The following is a 25,320-nucleotide window of genomic DNA, read 5'->3' on the forward strand; positions in this document are numbered from 1 at the left end:
GAGCATTTTTAGAGCAAAAAACCTGTTTGTAGAATTCAGATGAACAAAATAAAGGAGCAACAAGTTTCAAACAAGCCATGAGTATAGATAACTTATAGTATAGTTACTGAGAATCAAAACGGCTCCCCAAGTCTCTGGAACAGCAGCTACAACAGCATATCTGAAAATGTTACTAATTGCTTTGAGGTCCTTATCCTAAGAGACCTCACACAACACTGTAAGCATTATTGTAACAATTTGCTAATAGACATGAAATCTTTCACGGACAAGTCTCTACTAGGTGGGTATGGCCTCCTCTAGAAACAACAAACACACCCCATCCTGACAACTGTCCACCTAGATAAAGGCCACATTACAACCTTAAGGTATTTATAATACTTTTTCACAAGAATCAGAAAACGTGACAACCATAATTACTTCCCATTGGAAATGCTGAAGTGTCTTTTCTCTTACAATCTCTTGATACAAGTTTCTAAGTTTGGTTAATCTAAAAATGTAACTTTAAATATAGGATATGAACTTGAATTATTTCATAAGCACGTGTATTTGAGCAGTGACAAATAAAGTTACAGCACTACAGCAGGCTACTATCAGTTTAATAACCTATTGATCAGCTGAACAGAGAATCCTCCTCACTGAGGCTAGCCATTTATTTTTTTGCTGAACAAAATGAAAGTAATTCTTCCTTCCACCTGGTATAAACAATACCCAGACAGGTTTTAGCAAGTAATCTCTTTGGTCCCAGCTTTTCTTCCAGATGAAAAGACTCCAGCAGTTTTAAGCCACTGCAAATGTTTAAGGGTTACACAATGCCACGCCAGTCAGTCTTCCTTAAAGCAACTGCAGATTCAAAGTTCACTCTTACCATTTCTGACAGATGAGCTCCTTCTGAGCAGCAGCAGTCCTAGGCAGGAGACACGGGAATCTGAGGAAGAAACCAAGAGCCCTTGTTGCATATGTACCCTCTTCCTACAGTGTTCTGAAAGCCGATGCTTCAGTTGTGATCGGTGGGTTTGTATTCTTCACCCCGCAATAATGCCTTTCCTGGCTCAACCCCACCATCACTCAGCTCGCTTGCCTTGCACCATCACACCACACGTGTGCCAGGACTCAGTGGAAGTCAGTGGCTTCATAAGAATTGTAAATGAAATTTAATTTCCTTCAAAAGATCAAGTCAAAACCCACATGTATTGAAAGTTTTGTTTCACTATGGATTTACTTTCCAGCTGAACTTGCCCACTGTTAAAAGAACATCACTACCTAGCAGTGCCTTATGAGATATTCTTGGGCAGGGGTGACAACTCACAAAAACAAGACTAAGCGTTCACTGCAGAAGTTCCCTTCTACTTTTAACCATCACAAGTCAAGGAAGTTTGACTGCAAACACATTTAATATGAATACAAAATTCAAATAGGATATACATTTTTGGGAACGAAACTGAACTATTACAAGAGATTCTGACAGAAGAAAAAACATAAAGAAGGCTCTATCAGGCCAAGAATTTAATGAGGAATGATTAAAAAGTTTGATTTACAGTTACATTACAATTGTGTTAAGCACTGAAAACTTTAAGAATGTCAGCTGAAAGGCATTTGAACATACAGTACATAAATCATACAATCCACACCATTGTAAATAACATACTTGAAGTATTTCATTTTACTTGACATAACATAAGCAACATAACATGTGCAAATGAGGACTCCAATACATTGAATTTATAATGTCTATGATAAAATTGACATATAATTTTACATTTAAGGACTACAGAAATGATGAAGAAATTAAAAATGTGTCCTCCATTTTACTCCCATTACTGAAGTATGCTTTTCAATTAAACAGAAAAAACATACTGGCCTGATTGCCTCTCAAAATCATATCTGTTAAACGTGAAGTTTAACTAAAGCTGTAATTTGCCCTAAGTGTACAATGACACAACATTTGTCTTCCCCTTGTTGGGAACTGACAAACTGTTACATGAAAGGGTTCTTAGATTATGTACACAGGTGGAAAATATTATCTTATAAAAAGGCACATACCTGTGATTTAAGGCTAGTACGGTATTTGTTTTATAGAGAAAGAAACATTTTAAATGAAATTAGTACATTTAATGGTTGGTCTCACTCAGCAAACCACTTGGTGCAAAGCAAAAATGTGTGCTCAGAAGACTCCGACTGACAGTGATTCTTGCTTTAGTGTTTTATAACCCTTTGATAGAAAGGTAAATTTTTAAAAAAGACATTTGCTGCAATTCCACTTGTCAATGAGCCATCTGCTACTGTTGCCTTAAATGCAGATATCACATATAGGTCTTATATTATTAATCTACAAAATATTCTTTTATCTTTCTCCTTTTTTTAAAAGTCATATGAAAATTATTAAAGACATTTTTTATATTCATCTATAAAATATCAGATGTTGGTAGAAATCATATAAATCTCCATTTGGAAATATTTTGACTAGCCACCAAAATACCAGAAATCACAAGCATCATTTGTCAGTGCAAATCTATCATAGTTTTGTTTCCCCTCCCTCTTTCCTTCCCCTATCCCAGTTACAGAAATAACTGCCAACCTTTATATACAAAAGGAGTGCTCTATATTTGAAATCACAGAAATTACTTTTGGTTACCTTAAAGTCACCCACTTTCCTATCAAATTCAGTTTTACAGTATTATAAAAGGGGAAAAAATTTAAAGCTGTCCATTCGAGAATCATTACAACAGTCCTTCAACCCCAACCCTTAATTATTCTCAGATTTAAAAAATTTTAGGTTAACATTGGGTCCTCTTCTATGATCTGATTACTGTTCTTCAAGCCAGGATGGGGCATCTGCTCCAGAAGTTTTCAATTTGATGTGGAACTGTTTAAGTGTCTGTTCAAGCTGCTTTTGATTGCCAGAAAAGTACGCCGCAATGGCATTGTGGAACAGAACAAGCTGATTGTGCAATACCTTCACCTGCAGGCAAGGAGAGAGACATAAGAGGAGGAAGCTGATGTTAACATCATCACAGGTCAGTTATAAAGAAATAGGTGTATTTGAAATACTCAGACTTCCTACAGATTTATTTAACAAAACTTAAAAATACGGATACCAAATGCAAATATGAATTTCTTTAACATTAAAGATTCAGAGTTTTCATAAAGTGTGTTTATATCAGTCAATACCAACTCAGCATGCACAGAGCAAACACAATTCACTAAACAGCATAATGTTATCAAATATTAAACACTTGATTACAAGTACTTAATGCCTTGAAATTAGATGCCAAACCTCTAAGATACGTGCCTGCAGGCCAAAAGGACCTCCCTGAAACAGTACGTGGCAATGGCATTATCTGAGTATACAGTTTATGTGTTTGCCCCCCTTGCAGAGAGTTGCTGCTTTCCAGCTCATGGACACCTAAATCAAACTAAACTGATGTCCTTTTCCCAGCAATATTTCATCCCCTTCTCCTGTAACACAGGATTATTGTCAATATCTTGACTTTAATATTTGTGCAAAGTCAAAATAGCTGCTGCTGTCACAGCAGCAACCAAAACCTGGGGAGAAGAGCACAAGGGCACCACTTGGTGGAGGGCACCACTGTTTCTCTCTTCCAGCCTGGTCTATGATAACAAGCTACAGCCTCACTGATGAAGTCAAAGTTTAGCAAATTATAAATTTCCATCCTAGCACACCAGGAAACCTGAAGCTGCGAATGGACAGCAGTATGCTGAAAGGCATCTGTCCGGTTTCTCCTGCAGCCAAACCCTGTCCTTTTTATTCCTGAGCGTACTCTCAGCCCAGCACCACCTTACTCTTGTGTCAGACCCCAGATCCCTGTGGTGGTGGCCCTGTACCTGTTTCCAGCCTACAAGGCTGAGCCCAGCAGCAGGCAGCCAACGTAAAAGGGAACAGAGGAACATGGTGGCTGAGAGAGCTGCAAGGGAAGATGTGGGAGGTAACAGATCGAGCTTTCTCTACTCTACTAGATCACTGTCTCATCTCTCGGAACAATCCACAAGGGACAGTCTATTTTTGTCATGCTGGGAATCAAAACTGTCCTTGGGTCAGTTTTGGCCTATGCCTACCAGTGGGCCATGCCTGTTTTAACAGGTTGTTATTGGCTTCTCTGTGCTTCTCTGAAATGCATGTAACTCAATACAGAAACACCTTATCATCTTCATTTAATAAAGATCTCTGATTAAACCCCTCATCGTTATATTTGGCATCCTATGACACCTGAAGAGTGCAATACTTACTCAGAAATGAAATAAATATATTTTAAAACCTCCTTAAGAAAAAAGGGCTAAGCATGTGTGTGTGTATCCCTGCAGGAATATATAAAAATTCTACACAAAGTTAAAGTTTCTAATTATATAACTTTTTTTTAACTAAATAGCAGACTCAATTCAAAAATTAAGTGATAAGCTGTTCTCTGCTGGCCCAAATTTTCATCTAAGTTGCTCTGACATCTGAAAATTGGAATTCCTATGTTTTCTCCCTATGTTTCCCCTAATAAATCAGGTTAATTTATGCAAATACATGCCAGAGAAACGGCTTTTTGTCTCATTAACAGTTTAAAATGATACTTTATTCCACCAAAATGTTCTCCAAGAAAATACATGAGAGGTGTGAATGATTAGAAAGGAATTCTCCATCATACCTTTAGACAACTTTTTATTTACACAAGAATTTACAGAATTTATCACATACAGACATTTTAACATCTAGGAGATACAGGTTTTAGCAAACTATACTTGTTCAAACAGAGTTCAAACTCTTTTTTGAGTCATAAAATATGGATTCTTCTTCAGTTTGTGTGGGCATACAAGTATATAAACATACGTATTTTTCATCTATAAAAATGTTAATTACCAAAATATTACACTTTACAAGTGGAAAATGTCACAACAACATGAAGGGTTTGCTTTTAAAAAGTTTAGATAGAAAGCACAGTGCTTTTGTCGAGCAGATTCTTTCATCACTGACATGCAAGACTTCATGCACTCCAAGCCAGAAATTCTACAGACAAGTACACTCACTGTTATAGTATATTATTAAAATGCTACAAGAGTTTTAGGAACTCAAATAAAACAGGTAATGAACCTCCCCTCCCAGCCCAAGTCCATCAGTCTGAGACTATATTTGGTACTTTGTTAGGGTAGTTTTTAACATAAACCTTCTGTGAACTGCCCCAAAATCTTCTGGCGATTTAACAAATTCAGTCAGGCCTAGGCTCAAGGATGTGTGCATGCACACACAGACACAGAGGCAGGAATTGACAGTGTAGAGGCAGATAATTTGGACTGAAAAAACATGGTTTGTTTTGGAGGGATTTTTTGAGCTACTAAAGCTACCTCATTATATGACGTTCTATCCCCTAGATCATTATAAATTTGGTATAAATTTTGTGATTGTTATCAAACTAGTTGCAGAGGTTCAGTGTGTTACAACTTCAACTCTCCTCCTTTGGAAGCTGATTGCTAAGGGAAACCCAAAAGCGATGGTGGGATCTTCTTTTCCAAAGCTTCATTCAAGCAACTTCAAGACACAGTTTTTCCAGAAAAAGACCACTTAAACTGTCTAACACCATACAAAGAAACTCTACTATGAAGCAGCAGCCAGCAAAGAGAAAAAGCTGTAGTACCTCAAAACACCCAATGTCTACAGCAAAACCACAGCTAAGGACTGAACACCAACTATTCATTTAAAACCAAGTTCAAATTTACCCACTTTTCCCATGAAAGAATCTCACTCCAGCCTGGGGAATGGGAAAGTATCTTACCCACTCCCATATCCAGTCACTGATTCCAACTTCCACACTGTATTTCACCTTAGCCCTCTGTTGGCAAAACATTCATGCAGATATGCAGTGAGTTGGATCAGAGAACAGATCTAGATTAAAACTAAGCAGATGACAACGTATCTGCTTTAACCTGGATCAGTTTCCCAGTCTGATTCTGTACACAGCTGCAAAAACATTTTTACAAACACTAGAGAGAAGGCAATGGGGGGAAAGGGAGAGATGAAGGGATCACACTGTTTTGCAGCAAAGCCTTTAAACAATTGTCAGATTACAGCAGTAAAGGCCAATTCTTGATCAGCAAGCTGTAGCACCAATTCCAGGGAAGAAGTGTTTGAAGATTTGCCTCCATCTAAGGATGCTAATGGTATGCTGCTAAAATACAGGTTCCAATGTATGACTAACATAGCTGTCAAAAAGCCATTGTGCTTTACAGTTGAACAACAGTTAAAATCTTTGTTCCTTGTTAATTAACTACATATACATAGCTGTTCCTAATTACAAGCAGAGTAAACACTCCATAATACAACTGACAAACATATCTCAAAACAAAACTGAACTTTGTGGATAAGCATAAAAACCAAGACATGACCTACACAGGAGACCTAAGTGTCATATACTTAAGTTGGATTTGACTTTTCATATGGATGCTCTTAATATTTCAGTTCTTTCTAAACACTGTCCTCTTTCCCCACCTCCCTCTGAACACTGTATTTTCTGTGGCACAGAATGTGTGTATTTCTTTACAGAAGAAAAGCTATCTTAATTTGAAGGTACTTAGTCTGAACAGTTTCATCATCTGGGTCTCCCCTGGACTGCAGACTGCTTTCATTTGTAGAAGCAAGCATTAAAGAATCAAACCCCTGAAGTACAACTCACACAAGTGCAGTCAATTTTCTTCTCTATATAGAATGGTATTTGGCATTTCTCAAGTGCATCCAAGAGTAACAGGGTTTTTTTCCTCAAAAGGAAAAAAATCTTCTAGAACTGTTTTCAGAAATGACAGAAATCTTTGAGCTAAGAACAGGACATCATCTTTATTCTAAAAAAATTATCTATTTGTAAGATGCAGATTTTGACTACAACTATTCTTACAGTCACTAGCAAATGCTACAAACTTCTACAGAACTCTGCCAGTTGGGGATACAACAATAAAACTTTGAACCAGCCACTAAGAAAAATGAGTTTTAACTTTAAGACCAAATGCGGTAATAAAAGTCAATAGCAGTCTTGCGTATCTTGGTTTTACAGACAGAAACTTGCAATTCCAGCTTTACTGTAAATGCAACTCTCTGAGCCTTTGAGAGCTTTTAATTGAAATATTAGCATATGAACTGAGGAGAACAGACACAAAGAGCCTGCAACCATGTGATACCTTTTCCCCATATAGGGAAAACCTAGATAGGGCTATCTAGATTATGAATTCTTTGGTGACATTTGCAGCAACACAGACCAACTGGTGCCCACCAGCCAGTTAAACTGGCTTCAGAGGCTCTTTGCAGCACCATTTATTAGGAACACACTGCTGATAACTGAACTACTCCTGACTGAACCAATGGATTCATGTTGCCATAAACAGCAAGAACAGGGAAAACCAAACAGCAAGAACAGGGAAAACCTGAACTAAAAAGTCGTTTCGGGTTTATTCTGTTCTATATCTGATCTCTGCACTTAATTAAGAAATGTTATCAGACAGTCACACTGGGACCTATCTCAGTCCTACCAACCAATGTTACACGGAAACTCCACACAGATTCTCCTGATGGCTCTTTCTGCTCCTCCCAGAATATCAAATGCTCCCTTTTCTTCCAGTAGCTATTCTCTTCAAAACAGATTCTCATCAAGAGATGAGACTGATTGTTATTTGCTCAGAAAACAAAGTTTTGTTCACCTACAGCCATTATAAAAAGTTGAATGCTCACTTTATGCTGAGAACAAGTACTTCACACAGATACACCACCAAGAGCAGACAGCACAGAATTGTTGCTGCTCCTGCTCCCTGCTTACACTTTTTTTTTAGAAAGGCAGCTGAAGTGCAAAAGGCAGGACTTCTGTGCCAGCACTCTCAGCTGCAGGAAACAAAAGATTTGCAAACCACAGACTGAGCTTTTCTGTCCAAGGCCACTGCAGTGCAAGGTTCATACACTGCTGCTCTGTGCCTCAGTGCAGGGACCCTGATGAGAACAGCAACACATCACTTGGTCTTTCCCACTGTTTCTCCATCAGTTTATGCCCTTCTTCTCCAAGGCAGGCACAAGCCATCCTACCTGCTACTCCTACACTACAGGGTAAGCTACTTCCTTCCTTCACTTCCAAGTACTGCCATGATGACAAAATGTCATCTTACACAATAAACAGAAAAAAAAAAAAAAGCTTATCTCAGAAAAGCTCTCAGCAGATAATTATATTTAAGCCAATATTTAAGTGTAAAGGAAGTCCTTTCCATAGCTCATTTGGGAACAAAATACACACACCCTTTAGTAAATATTCTTACATCTCTAGTGTCACAACTGAGAAATGTCAACCACTGATAAAAAGGTTGAAGCATGTGAGATTCCCTACTGTATTAATCTAAAAGGCAGGAAGGAAAAAACAATCTCTTTCAGATACAATTTGTACGCTGTGACTGCTAACAGGATGCTTGGTCTAATTCAAGACTGTCACTGGGAAGACAACCTCTTCAGTGTTTCCTAAACTATCTAATTTAGTTTTTAAAAAATATGGTAATGTGTTTTCTGCAAGATGGAAATAAAATGTTTTTGCTCTGAAGCCTTCCTATACATATAAACATAAATTCTTAAGCGTTTTATATAGATAATGGAAACCATGAGAAAGCAGGGTAAGTCCAATTTTAAACTAATTTGCACTTAAGCATCAGCATTCATGTACAGATATGAGCTCAAAGGATTAAACCATTTTAACAGAAGTACATTGTTGTGATAGCAAACAACTTATTAAAAGAATAAAACAAAGGTGGAGAGAGTAGGAAGAGACTTTCACCATAGCTGTTTTCAACCTAGCACAGTTTTAAAACCCAGTTCTCAGGAGCATTTTCTAATTTAAGAATCAGTGTCAGCATTTAGATAAAACTTCAGCTTCTTCAAGAAAATTAATTTCAATATGAATTTTTTCAATCCTCTTATTTTCTATTGTTTTCAGCAAGAATCAGAAATAAAGTCAGGCCAGTGCCAGTTTTTTGGTCACCTGATGATCTGGTCCATCACAAAGCCAACTTTTGATGGTTATGTGATTCCAGACCATGTTAGAACTCCAGACCAGGGAGTCCTAATGCAGATGTATGGAGGAACAGTGTTCAGGAGCTATGTTTTAAGCATATTTTGTTTTGGAAACCAAAAAGTTTGCTGGTTTTCTTGACTTTATCATCTTGATGGTTCATGTTTCTTCCCTGACCTCCATCTTTATTCTCATAAGCTGATGCAATTAAATATGTGATATTATATTTAAGAATACAAAATAATAATCCATTTTAATTGGTTTAGTTTGTCCTCATGATTTTTCCTTTAAAGTTTCCTCCTTCCATGTAAGGAGCACGGCTTGCTATTTTCATCTTAGGCCAGTCATATATTCTTTGACAGGCTGTTGTTACCTGTGTTTAAATTTTTAAAACATATTAATCAACCTATACTGAAAATGTTAACCCACTGATAATGTTAACCCTGGATAAACTGATGACTATCTCTTAATGTAAGTTTTAATCACATTTTATTTCCTCCGAAGACATGGGAAATATACAACACATGATTATAACCATCTCATTTACCATGAGCATGAACATAAATCATATCTTGAGAGACCATAATTTTCACATCTAATTAGAGACAATTTGAAAGGACTTATTTATCAAAGAAAAGACAGTTCAGAAGTTTTGTACGGCAGTTTTATTTTCTCCTGGTAGAATAAGAAGGGTAAGAATCCCATCATTAAAAGGGTATGGATGAAATGGTACAGTTGAAATAAACATGGAACCCACCCCCCGCCCCTTCAAACCAACAGTTCAGGAGTCTTATTTTAAATTAAGAAACTAAAAGGGCATTAATTACAGAAAATAGTACTTCTCAGTTCAAATTCTTACAGCTTAATTTTGAAGAAGCCTTTTCATAGTTCTATTGCTTTCTTTGCACATAACCTCCACGACAATGTTGCCAAACATATGTATTACTTTAAATATTAAATCAGTAATTGTGTGACTCATTTAACCATTAAATGTAAACTGGAAAAGTAATGCTTTTGCAAACTTGAAACCTCCTGTAACAACAAGAAACTTACTGCCACAATGTTTGTCATTTGTAGCTGGAGCAGCTTGGTTAGCGACTTCTAAACCTGCTTGCTCTAAGAACTCAGAAAATTCAGCTTCTTTTCCTTGCTCGCTCTACTTTCAAATGAATACATATTTCAAAATATGTCTAGAAAGCAGTAACTTCTAGAACAAAACTCCTAAACATAACAAAAAAATTAGTTGCTTACCTTATTTTCTTCCAAAAATTTCAATTTGATAGAGACATCATTACGCATTTTGTCGTATTTCTCTTTATGGACTTGAAACAGTTGCTGTGATTGTTCAATCTTTGGCAGAGTGTTTGCATCACGAGGACCAAGATTCAGCTCCTCTAGGTCTGTTCGATAAGCATCGTATTCAATCCTACGAAAGAGGAGAAGGTAAAAAAGAATCATCTAAGGGCAGTGCCTCAAAACTGACCTTGCATAAAAGGCCAAGTACAACAGAAGATGAACAAAACAGTTAAGTACAAAAAAAACCCCCAAAAACTGGGCAAGTTTTTTCTCCCTCTTATTTATCAAGCAAACCCACCCTGAAGCACATTGTATATAGCTGGCTCAACAAGTACCTTCCCTTTTCTGTTCCTGTCTTGGCTAACATGCTCTCAGCCTTCTGTTTTGCACAGGTTTCAGTAGACAGAGCTTTTCCCAGGACATCTCAACCTACTAACCCAGAAAAAGCTAGCAAATACTCTTCAGGTCATTCATCTGTTGTTGAATCAGTTCACTGGAGAGTTTGTGTTGAGAGTAAGAGGCACACCAAGAACATGACACCCCCTTTAAGCAGATGTTTGAGGAACAGGTCACTTACTCCAAACTCTGACCTACAGCATTTTCAGCATGCTTCAGGCTTTTCCATATGCAGTAATTGGACAATTTCATAGCTCTTCCACAAGTATTTTTCTGAGAACTTGTCTGTTGTATGGAAAAACAGACTGCAAAAAGATGGTGCAGCCCTGCCCAAAGCATCACTCTTCCTTCCATACTTTTTTGTAGCTGTCAAATAATGGAAACTAGCATATCCACCAATTTTAATGGGACACAACACATTACTTCTGGCCTTTTAAATATGTTTTCTTACAGACATTTCTTAAACTGGAAAGAAATCAGGATTAAACACTGGTTTTTATAAAACACGGTTTTCAGCAGATGTAACTGCTCAAAAGAAAAATGCAATGTTTTCAGAGGTAAAAGGAGTAATACTAACAGGGCTCTTCTTGATTCTCACTGCCACTATCATTGAGGATTTATATGTAATTTATGGCTTAATTCCAAAAAGGAAACTATTAAACTAGCAGAGAGCTGATAGAAGATAGGAACAGATGAATGCTAAAGGGGACAGGAAAGAAGAGGCACAGAAATAAATGCAACCTATTTTCACAGAGCAAAATTATGAACTAGCCGTGTCAGTGAAGAACCATTACAATTTATTTGCCTTATTAAAATGGCAAAATATTTGATTTCTTTAGTGAACAGAAAGGGAAAGCAATGAAGGTATTTCAGGAGGGAAGAACCATATATTGAAAATGACTGACAAGAACAACCTCAACTGGTACATTTTGCATAAATTTTCAAGGGGATACCTGGAAAATGTATGAACCTTTTTTTTTCATGTGTCAAAAATAAAGCAATACCTTATCTACAGATTAATTCTGCCTTTCATGCCTCTGAAAGTGTATCTAAATATCAAAACAATAACTTACTATTTTGTTTAAAAATAAGCATTAGTACAGAACAATTTAAAAAGAGGCAGAAAGAAATTAATAACTCAAGCAGTTTGCAATTTCTGACCTAAAATCCTCAAATATCACAAAAAAATATACATAAACTATGTTCTTTGTCAAAATAAAGGAAATGCACTTTTTTTTCTGGTAAGTGAAAGGAAGTCAGAATCAGCTACGAGTCCCTGGCAGGAAAAAGGAACCCATGTTTAGCATACTATGGCATATGTAAAAGTAACCTTGTCCAGGGTAGGAAAGCCATTATTCACTTGCTAAGAAATTTGTTTTATTCTCCCCTTTCTGACCAAGCCTGCAACTTCTGCATAAAGTGTGAATTGCAGGCATTGTTCATCAACAGAGGCACAAAACTAAATGTCTTTCAGTCAGAGATTATTTTACCTATTGCAATGCAGCTGGATAAAAGTGTTAATCTTCCTCTGTCACGCTACTTAGAAAGCCACCTTAATCTAGCACGTGGGAAAAAACAGCTATAATTACTCCTACAGCTAACAAGTAAAATTCACAGTCTACAAGAGAACATGTACAAAACATTTGAAGATCCGTGCAATCATTTACAGTTAAACAGAAACCCTCATTAGATGAGAGCTGTGTTACAAGGTTTTTATCTGACAGGTTAGTCACTCAAACACAAGGCCTAAGCTGATACCGAGTCTGCTTCACAAGGATAAATTCATAAGGAAAAGAGCTAGACACAGGATAGCTACCTGGCACTTTCGTACTGTTTCACAGTCAACAACGTATCCTCAATTGTTTTATTCACCAATGTATTCACACTGGCAATAAAAAAGTTAATAGCTCCAAGAAGTGTTTCTCCATTTTTAGCTAGAAGTTTCTGCGTATCTGCATTGTAGCCAAATTCCTCCTATAAACAAAGAACAGAGAAAACAAAGCTGTAGATCAATTGTAATCATAGCATTCATTAGCAACTATATTAAAAATGCAAAAAATGCAAAAAAAAAAAAAAAAAAAGCACGGATGTGGCAGGTCTTTCGCTTCTGTCTGGGTATGATTATGATTAAACCATTATGACTTCAATACAATATTTAGTTCACAGTTCTTATGAAATCTATCCAACATCAGTAAAATAGTTGACAATTTTGTTACCACACGCGATGTTAAATCCTACTTTATAATGTGATTTTTCTGCACTCTGATATCTTGAATGTTACTTAAAAGTAAGTGGTAATGCAAACTTCACATTGTCATTCAGCAGGGTTTTAATCCAGCATCTCTTGTGGTTGTCTAGGTAATGTTTTAATACCAACAGAGACACTGCTACACTAAATACAGGAATGTAACTAAATTCACAAAGGCACACAGCTATTAAGTTTTATTCTTATATTCTGGAAAGCAGCTGTAAGAAACCCCAACATCTATCATGGTTTAATAGGCTGTAAATAATTGAAGAGCAGAGCATTATAACGAATAGCAAATAAATTTTTTAATGTAGCTCATACATAAATTTCAAAGGGACAAGGGCAGAATTATTTCCAAGGGATTTTTTAGTCAAATTTAGACATATGTTTGTCCACGTCTCTTTGTTAACAGCAGTGTAAGCTGACCAAGACTGCAAAGATTTTCCTAATGCTAAATGGATGCTAAATGAATCCAATTGTTCTATCTATGTCATCCATATGGCATCTCCGTATTCTACAGATGGGAGTTCTCACAGAAGAGTACAATCCCTGGTTGTAATGACTGTAAAACGCACTAGGTTAATATTTGGAACTTTGGTCTTTTTAGGCTTGCACACTGCCAACAACTGACTCAGAAGTGCTGAATTCTCCCACTTTCCTTTCATCTGTCTAGAATGTGAACACCAGAGCCAAATGATACTTCATGTTAACAAGTTCATGACAGTAAAGGTAAGGCGCAATGGTAAGGGAAGAATCCTCTAGAAAAGAAGGGGCAGTGGAAGTATGCAATTGAAGGAGAAGAAAAAAAGAAGAGAACTTACGGCAAGTTTTCATGAGCTAAGTCCTGTAAACACTGCTAAAGATCTGTCATCTTGGCTTTGTACAGCTGCTTAGGCAGCAAAAGCAGCTGGCTAAATTGCTACAGATTTTGCTGGGAAAAAAAACCCCAAAACAAGTATTTTCCAGCTGGCTTTGCTCTAACACTGCCAGCTACACAGCTAACACAAGTGGTAGCACAGAGAAGAAATAGCAGCATGCTGGCAGAGACAACAGCAGTAGGACTGCCCCTTGCAGCAGCTTAGTCCCGTCTATTTTCCCTCCTGCAGGCAAGATTGCAATTAGTTTCCCAGTTGGTCCTCTAACTCAGATCATCCCAGACTCAAATGAACTACTAGTTCAAAGGGGGAGGTAAGGAGGATGGGATTGCAGTGGCCTGCAGTACTAAGGAATATGCTAACCAACAATCACATCCTTCCAATGGCTCATAGTTTCAATACAAACTTTTCAGTTTTGTCCATGACCTCTACAGATACCTCTTACGAAACACGCAGGAAATCCTTTCTTCACCAGGAGTTTACACTCTGTTCATACTCTATGCTTAGGTCAGTTAAAATTGGGATTCATCTGCCTATATAATTAGAGGCACATGAGCCTAGAACCAGCAGTTATCTTTCAGATATAAAGAGAAACAGAAACCCATTCACGTGGAGTAATATCACACCAGATACCACATCAAAATTTTGTTTTGTTATCACGTATAAAAGAAGAAGTATTACCTTGAGACTTGGGCGGCTTTTTCATTTTATTTAAGCTTATATACTGTTATCACATTAAACATTAAATGCTAACTGTTCAGAAATTTTACTTTTAGTCCTGCACACATTTTAGAGTCAAAAATCCAAATATCCAAAAGTAGGCCAGGCTACAGATGATAATATATTACAGATTAAACAGAGGGAAAACACAAGGAGGAAAGAGACAAACACCAGGCAAGTCTCCAAGAAGCAAAGGTTAGATAACTTTTGTTATAGCAGCAGAATCCTTTATTTGATTTTCATCAAAAACCCCATTCAAAAGTATATACAAGAGATGAATGATGGAAACAAATCCCAAGACCAATACACTGAAAGAACGTGGAAGATCAGTATTCCCATTAGAAGTTACAAGCTAATCATGGGAAAAACCCCAAGACTCATTAAAGGAGCATGATGCCAGATTCCATCAGCATTTTGGAAGAAACATCCAGCTTCAGCACATACTTCATAACAATCACTAAATTCTGCCACAAACCACATGCCCATATTTGTGTCAAGAATAAACTGATTATTAAAAGCTTCTTTTAGCAGATCATTTAATTTCTTAGCTGCTAGAAGTGCTCTACATTCACAGATTTTCATCTGTCAGGTTAATATTAAAAATTCCTCCACATTAGTGTAGGAGTTTCACATTTTTTCAGCTAGCTATCACTTAAGGTTTCTTTGTGCAAGCATGAACTCCACCTACTCGCTTAAAACTCAATGGGAAAAGACAATTATGACAAGACAGATGTTTTTAAAATCACAAAGATAATTTGAGCTGTTTCAGCAGCTACGTTTTAGGGAATTATTAAACCATTTAATATTGGTTTTCCAAAGGATCAAATTTTTTAACTTTGCAAATGCAGAATAAGCAATGTAGAAACAAGCCAGCTACTATATTCTGTAAGCAACATCCATCTTGTCTCTCTTTACAGCAAACAGCTTTACTAGTGGCAACAGAAAGTGCCCGTGTTACATAAACTTCTAAACCATGGAATCATAACAACCCAGATATCTCAAGATTGCCTCTCTTGTTCATCAACTCCAGACAATGTAAGAATACAGATCAGTCTTATTAGTAGGAAAATTCTGATTAAAAAAGGACTTTGAGATCAAATCTCAATGCTTAAATATGCTACAGAAAAAGAATTTGCTCACATTCAATGTGCGCAAGTGAAGTAATGTGCCCTAATCTACTTATTCCGAGCCACATTCCCCAAAGACATCTTGTAATTGAAATGATGTAACACTCTGGAACACTTTGATGACATTTCATTACATGCAAAATTAATACTAAAATGCATCTTCTCTACAAAGCAAAATTGTCAGTTCTTGAGGTCAACCATCAACTAGAGGCTAACATTTAACAAACAATAAAGAATTACAGTAATTTCAATAATTTCCTATAGTTTTAAGTGAATGACATAAGCTTGCAACACAAAGAGCGTGTAATATACTGTTAACTACAATGTTTATAAAAGTAGCTGCTAACTAGCAGATACACTGCACCAGTCAATTGGGCTTATCTTTATCTCTGCCACTGTATTTTTTTAATACTATAAAAGTCTTACATGAAGTTCCAATGATTTCAAACTCAGGTCAGCAAATGCATCTCCAAGTTGCCTTTGGGTATTCACCATCTGGAAGAGCTGTGTGGACAGTGTCTGTGCCAGTCTCAAGATATTTTCGTATTTTTTTTTGTTATCTCTCAATATATCTATCTGAGCCTCTAGTTCCAGGTCTACTGTTCTTGAGCCACGACCCAGTTTTTCGGAGATGATCTGACGTGTACACTGCAGAAAAAAAATTAAATTATAAAGATTCAAGTATATTCAAGACAACACAGCATACACCCATTTTCAGCTTCAAGGGACATATAATTACACACAATTCTTTCACAACCACCCCTCCCAACATAAGTTTGCACAACAAACTGAAAAAACAACACAGTCTTCAGAAGTTTATCAGGACTCAGCAAGAACAGTTGGACAAGTCTCAACTCCTACTAAGATGAATACTCAAGTTAGCAAATCAAGAGCATAACTAATTGTTTCTCAAGTAAAAGAACACTTATCTCTTTATAGGTTTGGTGAATCTCATTAAGTTAAAAGAAGCATTTTAGCGCACTGCATTTAAGTCCGTTCAAAGGAGCATTACTATTCTGCATAAAAATGTCTAGTTAGTAATCTTTTGGGCTTTGTTTACCAATCATCCAATTCCAGAACATCCATCTTTTATTTTCCAAAAATGTTGTTTTTAAGGATTTTTAGGGGGCAAGTAAGAAGGTGGTGGTTTTCAGCATGTTTTTTAAAGCTAACTAGGAAACTGGGAACTCCTACTGAGAAATACGCAGAAGTATTAAAATGCACTTCATTATTTACACATCTTTAAAATAGAGATGATCGACTCAGAAGGACTATTTCTTTTCTGTCTTAAGTCAAATTCTTAGTAGGTTTGCAGTTCATTAACACACTGAGCAGGAAATGTGCTCTTCCTTGGCTACAGACACTCTCACCCAGCCTATGGCTGTGGCAGAGCAGGCTGCTACCACATTCCACTGATCTGTGACACCTTCTCTGCCAGAGACTGGAGCCCAGCTTGGCGTTGCGCCTCCCAAGATGTGCAGTGGGGTTTCCCTTGACTGAGACATAGGAGCAGCCATTTGCAAAGCAGGTGTGTGGCAAAGCTATACAGTTTCTCTATGGAAAGCAGACTTATTCACTGCTATAGTAAGTTACTTGAAGTTAATCTGTGGTCCCAAGGCACGAACAGATAACCAACTTCAACACACAAAAAATTACTGCTAGAAGCAAAAGTTACAAGGAAATTAAATTAGTCAAGGCCACAACTACTCTGAAAGAACCTAACACAAAGCTGCTATTTTCAATTTTTTTTTGTGAAGTAATGCCCAAGCTTATATTATAACATGCTCCCCAAACACACTACAGCACTGGATTTCCCAGGTTTCCCAATTCAAGGACTTCAGTTTTAATACCATCTTGTGTCAGAAGCAGATGCACATTCGACATGCTAGAACTTCCATGTACTTTCTTAATGTAACAGATGAACACAGGAGAGACTCAAGAATGATCAAGGAGATCAAGTTGATCATGACCCCTAAGGTCTAGGTCAGAAAATACAGACTATTTGGGCTACTTTGTTAGATTCAAGTAAGTCACAAGAAAAAGCACAGCTAATCTAGGTGATGTCTGTCTGTCAAGCATCAGAAATTTGGGCAGCATAATAAATCATAACATAGAATACAACTTTACTACCACAGACTCCAAAAGAAATTGCAAAATACAGCTTTGCTCTGAGTGTGTTCAGAGCATAAATAAGCCTTTCATTAGGAACTATGAAAGTGAGGGTCAAATTTTGGCTATTTTCCCAAAGAGCTGACGCACACACACACAAACCCCCATGGAAATGTGAGAGAAAAATCTGGATCATGGAAAGCAAAATTTTTGAAAGCAAGGATAAATTGCAAATGAAGGAATTATTTTCAGCCGAGGGGTATTTGCTTCATAAATCACAGCAAAACACCTAAAAAAGCCCAGCAGTGACAAGTGAGGACAAACCAGTAATTGGAAAGACTTATATTGCCTACTTTGTTAACTCAGATGCAGCAAAAGATAAAGAAAATGCCCCAATCTATTTTCATTTACTCCAGTTCTAAGTGGACTAGTACACACTACAAGAACACTAATTGCTCTATATTCTCACTAGTAAATAAAATTCCCTGCATTAATTCCATCGTGCTTTGTTCTTAAGAGTATCTACAAAGGAAACTGTAATGAAAAAGACCATGTGACTCAAAAAGAAGTCATCCAACGCAAAGCTTAAGAAAAACAACTTAGAGGAAAAAAAAGGTTACTGAAATACATTTAAGAGAAATATATTTTAAACCGTATATGCCAAAGATGAACAGAGGCATTACTAGACATGTCACAGAAATATATGTTTTACTAGCAGCCAAGTGTTAGAGAGGTTTTTAAAACAGGTTTGCCTTTTTTTTCCCCCTCAAAGTTTAAGAAGTTGTATGAAAAACAAAAAGATAAGCTTGTTAGAATTGCTGAAAGTCAAGAAGAATCTTGACTTTCTTGGGGCATAATATTTTTTGCTAGATTGAAAACCTCTTTCTCACCCAAAGGGGAAGGCGTGGGCAGAAGAAAGAACAGCAAAAGATCTTGTCACTAGACTATGGAAAAAAAGGACGATTTCTCTTCACACTAACTCATGATTACTAGGGAGCATTCAACTGGAAAATGTGAAGGGCAATGGTAGTTGCAAAGGCATTTACAGTTGGGAATGACTTCTGAATGTACCAAATAATTTAGATTTCTCCCAATACAGACATCATGGTATAGGAACTATTTATACCAGATTCCTAAAGAACTTCCTAACAGCAAATTTCACCACAAACTCCCCTTGTGTATCAATGTCTGGTACATCAATACCAGGGATTTTAAATTCAGAGGGATTCAAGTGCTGACATTTACTCCTGTCCTTTATTTCTGCATCTTCAAACCTATGAGCAGCTAGCTGCTATGGGATAAGGAGGACAATTCTTCCCATGATCTTCCTGACAGGAACCAATATGTCCACAAATTTAAATACTGTCCTTCACCATATTAAATATGCTTTTTGAATGAAGCCTACAACACAAATGTATGGCATCTCCAAGTACACTTGCACAGCACTCCACGAACTCAAAATGAATTTGTAAGTTCTCTGAATGATGTTACACCTCAAAAAAAGAGTGGACAGCAAGTCAATATGGAACCCTAGAAAGACCATAACTGACACATCTCCTTAGGCATGTTTGGGAATAGATAAAAGTAAACAAGTTGTTTTCTGAAAATGCTAGTATTTGTTTGTTATGTCATTACTAGTGTGATTCTAGATTTCAGCAAGGCAGAGGCTTAGAAGAAATAAAAGCCATAAAAGAAATCTAAAAATCTGGACTTTGCAGACACTACAAGCAAAGAAAGAATGTTATAAACATAGACCCAAGACCCCTTATCCCAACATTTTTCACTAGTCCTCTGTTGTTTCATGTCAGTAAGTTTGAGACATCGTGAGTTTTTGTGGGTTTGTTTTCTAAATCAAGGTACCAAAAGTAACAGAAAAAGGCCACGTTCTTGTCCTACTGAGTTGCAGCATAGGAGATTTGATCCTAAGAATCAATGTTTTAAAGAAACAGGAGAATTTTGAAGAACAGCTTCAGCTGAATAGCATGTATTCTGACTGGACCACAGCACACTCCAGAGTAGCTGACAGACAGAATCACAGAATGGGTCAAGCTCGAAAGGACCACAGTGGCTCAACATCTGGTTCAACATCTCTGTTCAAGCAGGTCCATCCTAGAGCACATTGCACAGGATTGTGACCAGAGGGTTCTTGAGTGTCTCCAGTGAGGGAGGCTCCACAACCTTTCTGGGCAACCTGTTACAGTGCACAGTCACCTGCACAGTAAAGCAGTTCTTCCTGATGTTCATATGGAACTTTAGGTTCTGCTTTAGGTTCTGCCCACTGCCTCTTGTCCTATTCCTTGGCACCACTGGCAAGAAACTGGATCCATCCTCTTGACACCCTCCCCTCAGATACTTCATAGGCATTCATGAGGTCCCCTCTCTGTCGTCTCTTCTCAAGGCTGAAAAGGCTCCCTCAACCCTTCCTCATACAAAAGCTGCTCCAGCCCCTTCACCATCTTTGTTGCCCTCCACTGGACCTACTCCAGGAGCTCCATGTCTCTCTTGTCCTGAGGAGCCCAGGACTGGACACAGCACTCCAGATGTGCCTCACCACGGCTGAGTAGAGGAGCAGGATCATCTCCTCAACCTGCTGGCAATGTTCTTCCTAAGGCACCCCAGGATAGCACTGGACTGCAACTTTTGCAGTCACTACAATATTTAGATGACAAGAAAAGTAGGAAATCTAAAAGCAATTTAATTAGACATAAAAAAGAAACTTTTGATTCTAACAGAAAGATAGCATATACATCTACTAGGGGTAGAGTGTCTCTATCCCTGCTTCTCATCCTCACTCAGGAAGACATTCTTATCTGGACTTAAGGAACAATGGTGGGATTCAGACTTTCCTTTCCACAAATTGTAATTTCTTCATGGTTTGATGTGGACTTCACTGATGCACCTGTCCACAACCCTATCATTTAAACTGTAGGCAAAACAAGAAGCAATTTTTCAACATTGGTCTTTGTTTAAAACTTTTAACAAAAATGCATTTCCTAACAATTGTTCCTTACCTTGTAGTTTTTTAAAGAGAGTCACTTCTAGCAAACTGCTGTGTTTTAAGCACCTTTTCATTATTTTTATGTTATTATTTTAATTTCATCAAATCTCAACTGATCATGACATAAAAGCATATAAAACACACACCAATTGAAGCAACTATTACAATACTAAGAAAAAATAAGCAGCCAAGATGAAACAAAATCATCAGAATAGCAATTAACAAGTTTAGAACTTAAAGATGCCCCTAGCAATTAACAAGTTTAGAACTTAAAGATGCCCCTGATTTTTTCACATCAACTAAAATCTTATTGTATCGGCAGTCAACTCAGAAAGATCAAAAAGATTTAATTCCAAGCTTTAGTACTGAAATCTCTACATTTGGAAAGATGAAGGGAACATTAGAAACGCAACACTCTTTACCTTGCTAAATCACTAATACCTATTAAAGATTTTCCACGTTACACCAGGGATTTAACAAAGGATGTTACACTTGGAAGAAAACTGAGCCTTTCCTATACATTCTTGCTTATGCTCACTGCAACAACGGCTTACTTTCATACAAAGTAGCAAACTCACTTAAAGAATACATACATACACACACGTATGGCTGCATACCTTGTAAGTGTTTAGGCTCCACTTTCTCACCAATTCCAGTTTCTCCATTGCTGGATTCTTTACTTCATCTGCTAACACAACAGATCCACTCTTCTGCTGAGCTCTGCCCCCTGTGTCAGATACAAAGCAAATCTTCAAGGCCTTAGGTCTGGGCTTTCTGTTTGTTAGTTTGTTTTAAAGCATTAGTAGCAGGTATAGAAGACTTGTGCAATTGCACATCCAAAAGCAGAGCAAGGTGACAGTAAGAACTTCATATGAATAAGCAGATTTTTAAAATCAGTTCCAGAAAGAAAGACCTACTTTAAAACTGATATAATATATATGTATCTCACTATTTCATGAAGTAATAGGCTGAATTAAGCATACTGAAAGGTTAAAACAGCTTCTGAGACATGTTTATTACTTAATCTATGTTTAAAAACTCCAACAGTTGCACTCTTCTGCATTTAGTCAATCTAAAAGACTGTTCACAGCCTGAAGACCATTAAACAACAATTACTGGCATACTGTCGTCATGAAGTACAGAGGCTTTTTTAATCTTTTCCAATGAAAGTCATTCTTTCCAGAAGATGTGTTCAGCCAATATTTAATTTATTTATTTCAGTTTTATTAGCTCATTGTATTAGGAACAAATAATTCTACAAACCATGAGTATAAATCCAGCAAAGAAGAGATTTAAAGCAACAAATTCATAGGGCCAGTCACGACACTCAAAATGCCATTACTCAGCATTTTCAAGCTAGTATGGGATATCACGTGGATTCCATGTTTCCATTTTGCAAAATTCCTAGTGTCCTAAATACTAAAAACTGCTAAGTATCATCACTTTTTAAGCAACATTTTTATTTATTCATGTCCATATTCATTTTAACTACTCCTGACTGATCCCTACTGCTACTTACAGTCACCTTACTCTCACCAAGTTATTTATTCCAAAGCAAGAGTTTGGAAAATAGTCTATACAGATGCCTCAAGATACTCCTTTGGCATCAAGTTCTACTGTGTTCTTCAACATGCTGTGCATACATTAAGTAATTAACCCTCTCAACCTCCTTATGAGGTAACTGAGTTAAGTTTTCTCCTTTTATGCAGGAAGAAGCAGACTAAGATGTTAAGTAATTTGCCCATAGGCACAAAATGAGTCAAGTGGCAGAGCTGAGTTTGGGTGTTATGAATTCCTAATGGCTGCTCCCATACTACTGGAATATGTGACCATTTGGGCAAAAAATGCTTAAAGTTTCAGCGTTAACCTAAACAAAAGATTTTGGTCATTCTTATTTTATCTAATGTTTGTTATTATTAATACTAGTTATAATTTTAATTTTAAAGTAAAAGCAGCCTAGAGAGAGGAAAGCAGAGATTAATTTGTAAACTGTTGAAGTCAGAAGTGAGAGGCACCAAAATCCCACAGAGATTTTATTTCCAGCTAATAGGAAATCAAATAATTAGAAACATGGAAGGGTTAGTAGAGTGTCAGCAGAGACAAGGGCATTATCCATTCAGTGCTTTGGTACCTGTGGGAATAATTAAATCACAACCTTGTCCAGCCAGTCTGCTAGCTGCTGCACTGCTAGGAGATATAACAGATGATTTGGGTGATGCTGAGGAACCTGAAAAGGGGACATTTAACCATGAAAATCCATCATTTTCCCTTAGAACTGAATGTGCACTCATGTTTTCAACACAAAGAAATGTTTGCTTCAGCAACTATAAAAGTATTCACAGAAAAGTTGTTGAAATTTCTGGTGGAAATGCTTTCCAAGAGGTGCATGTCTCCACATGAACAACTCCAAGTTTTCTTGATTTAATCTTTTTCTCTAGGTCATGATGACAATTTTTTTTTCTGTAACAATAATCAATATACCACTGAAAGATTCATCAGTGAAATCCAGACCATAAAGACAAAACTCCATGGAAGACTGTTATATAACAATACACAGCTGAAATGCTCTTTTTCAGGTCTAGGTAGAATTCACTCTTCACTGTCACTGAATGGTACTTAAAGCATTAAGGAGTGAAGTAAGCCCTGAAATCCCTGCCTGTTTCAGATACACTTTATATTCTCTTAAATCTGTGTAAACATGCAGCAATAAGTTATCCTGAAGATCATACAAGTCACTAGCTGTGAAAGTGTGTAAACTCATTCCCAAAAGAAAGATTTTACAGCTTTGCTTTTCCTCTTAAAAAAACAAGCAAAAAAACCCCCAAACAAAACCCAAACTAAAACAAAAAGCAACCAACTTTAAATGACCCGCACTGTGTGTGTTCTCTAAGCTGTTTTAGGATTATGCTCATTATGCTTTCCAGAGCTTCGCCACTCTTTCATAACAGACAGATCTGAAGTGGTGTCCTTACGGAATTTTCAGGATTTAAAAAAAGTAGGTTAGCTTTTTGTCTGTAATGATGAATGACCACCATACTGGGGGGGAGCTTTAAGTGCTTTTGCTGAGAAATTCCAATATACTTCAGGGCTGTATATATATAACAGTGTGCTGAGGGGAAAGAAAATCAAACCTAAACTTCACAGTTTCAACAAAATTTAGTTACCAGTAACACCAAAAACATCACTCAAAGTAATTGGATCAACAACCAGCTTTAAAACATTCCACAGAACACTACTGACATGGGGTAAATAAATCCAAAGCTTTGGATCCAGCAGCACAGAAAAGATGAGACAAAGACAGCTCACTTGCTGTGCTCCTCTGTAGATATACATTGCATAAGAGCTGCAACTGAATTCATCCAGGCATAGACGTTTGACTGCAAGATCCTGCCTGAATCATTTCAGCAAGCGAGCCAAGACAAGCAGTTAAAAAAATCCTTATCATTTGACAGGGTATTAACACAGCCTTATGCATGCTTCATCATTCAACATCCCCCAAATCTTAAAAGCCCTTCCCCTCCAGTACTGTCTACTTTGCATTCAAAAATGAAGCCTTAATAAGGACACTCAATCAGAGGACATAATTTCTAGAAACAGGGCAATCATTCAACTTTTGTCCATGATTTCATAGGAAGCTCTAGCTTTTACCACTTCCCTCTCTCTGATTTTGTTAGAGCATCAGAAAAAATCAAAAGAGAATATCCTTAAAGAAAATCTGTGATACCCAAATTGTCCAAAGCTCATAATTTGTGTACAGAAATTTCCACAGAACATTTGCATTTCAAACACACTAGTGTAGCTTGAAACATCTTCAGACACTTTTCCCTTACAGGCTAATACACTTAACAGCTGCAACAGTTATCCTGGTAAGGGGATACAAAAAGGCAGGAATGGTGAGCAGTTTGCCATCTGCCCTAGTTTTTAGCTGTGTATTAGATATCAGTTAAATATGTTGCTATTTTCAAAGGTATAAAGAAACACAGCATTCACTTTGTAATATATGTAAAGTACAATATGTAAATCAACTGTTTTCATAAGCAAAGAATTTTACCAAACAGGAAATGAAGCAAAATGTAAATTAAATTTATGACTACAAAGAGATTAATTTTCACAGCTGCACATCTGAGATAATTTCAAATCCTTCAAATACAGAAACAGTCAAAGGTGTATAATTCATTAAATATCATTTGCCCATACAAGATCACGATATTCTATTACTTTTAGAAAGGAAATAGTGACCTTACTGGCTTGTCTATCACTTTGCATTTCTCATTGTTTAATACCACTTAAATTCCCTAAGGCATTAGCATGAGAAGAAGAATCCCACTTTTTAATCTATTCTCAGTAAGTGAAGTGTGTGTAACAAATAAATAACTGGCCAGTTATGTTTCAAATCAGAACAATAACTTGCAAAATCTGAAGAAAACTTCAACAGAATGTAATAGGAAAATTCTTCAGCCTGACACCAGTTCAAGGTGCCCAAGACCTTCCCTTCCTGTACGTGCAGAACAACTTAACACTAAGTAGT

General features: G+C 37.0%; 1 protein-coding gene across 7 annotated transcripts in view; it reads right to left on the reverse strand.

The window, feature by feature from the left end:
- Window positions 1-1,372: 1,372 nt before the first annotated feature.
- Window positions 1,373-25,320, reverse strand: part of LOC134564039 (arfaptin-1-like) — a 40,055-nt gene continuing 16,107 nt past the window's right edge. For 6 of the 7 annotated variants that reach the window (XM_063422627.1, XM_063422626.1, XM_063422623.1 and 3 more), the window contains 6 exons: window positions 22,924-23,019; window positions 21,410-21,519; window positions 16,112-16,333; window positions 12,532-12,689; window positions 10,275-10,449; window positions 1,373-2,959 (listed from right to left, as the gene is read on the reverse strand). In XM_063422627.1, coding sequence (XP_063278697.1) covers window positions 2,804-2,959; window positions 10,275-10,449; window positions 12,532-12,689; window positions 16,112-16,333; window positions 21,410-21,519; window positions 22,924-23,019 — 917 coding nt within the window. In that variant the 3' untranslated portion in view covers window positions 1,373-2,803. The remainder of the gene's footprint in view (window positions 2,960-10,274; window positions 10,450-12,531; window positions 12,690-16,111; window positions 16,334-21,409; window positions 21,520-22,923; window positions 23,020-25,320) is intronic. The other variant, XM_063422625.1, reaches the window with a different exon arrangement.

This window comes from Prinia subflava, chromosome Z (assembly GCF_021018805.1).
Source record: "Prinia subflava isolate CZ2003 ecotype Zambia chromosome Z, Cam_Psub_1.2, whole genome shotgun sequence".
Taxonomy (NCBI): Eukaryota; Metazoa; Chordata; class Aves; order Passeriformes; family Cisticolidae; genus Prinia; species Prinia subflava.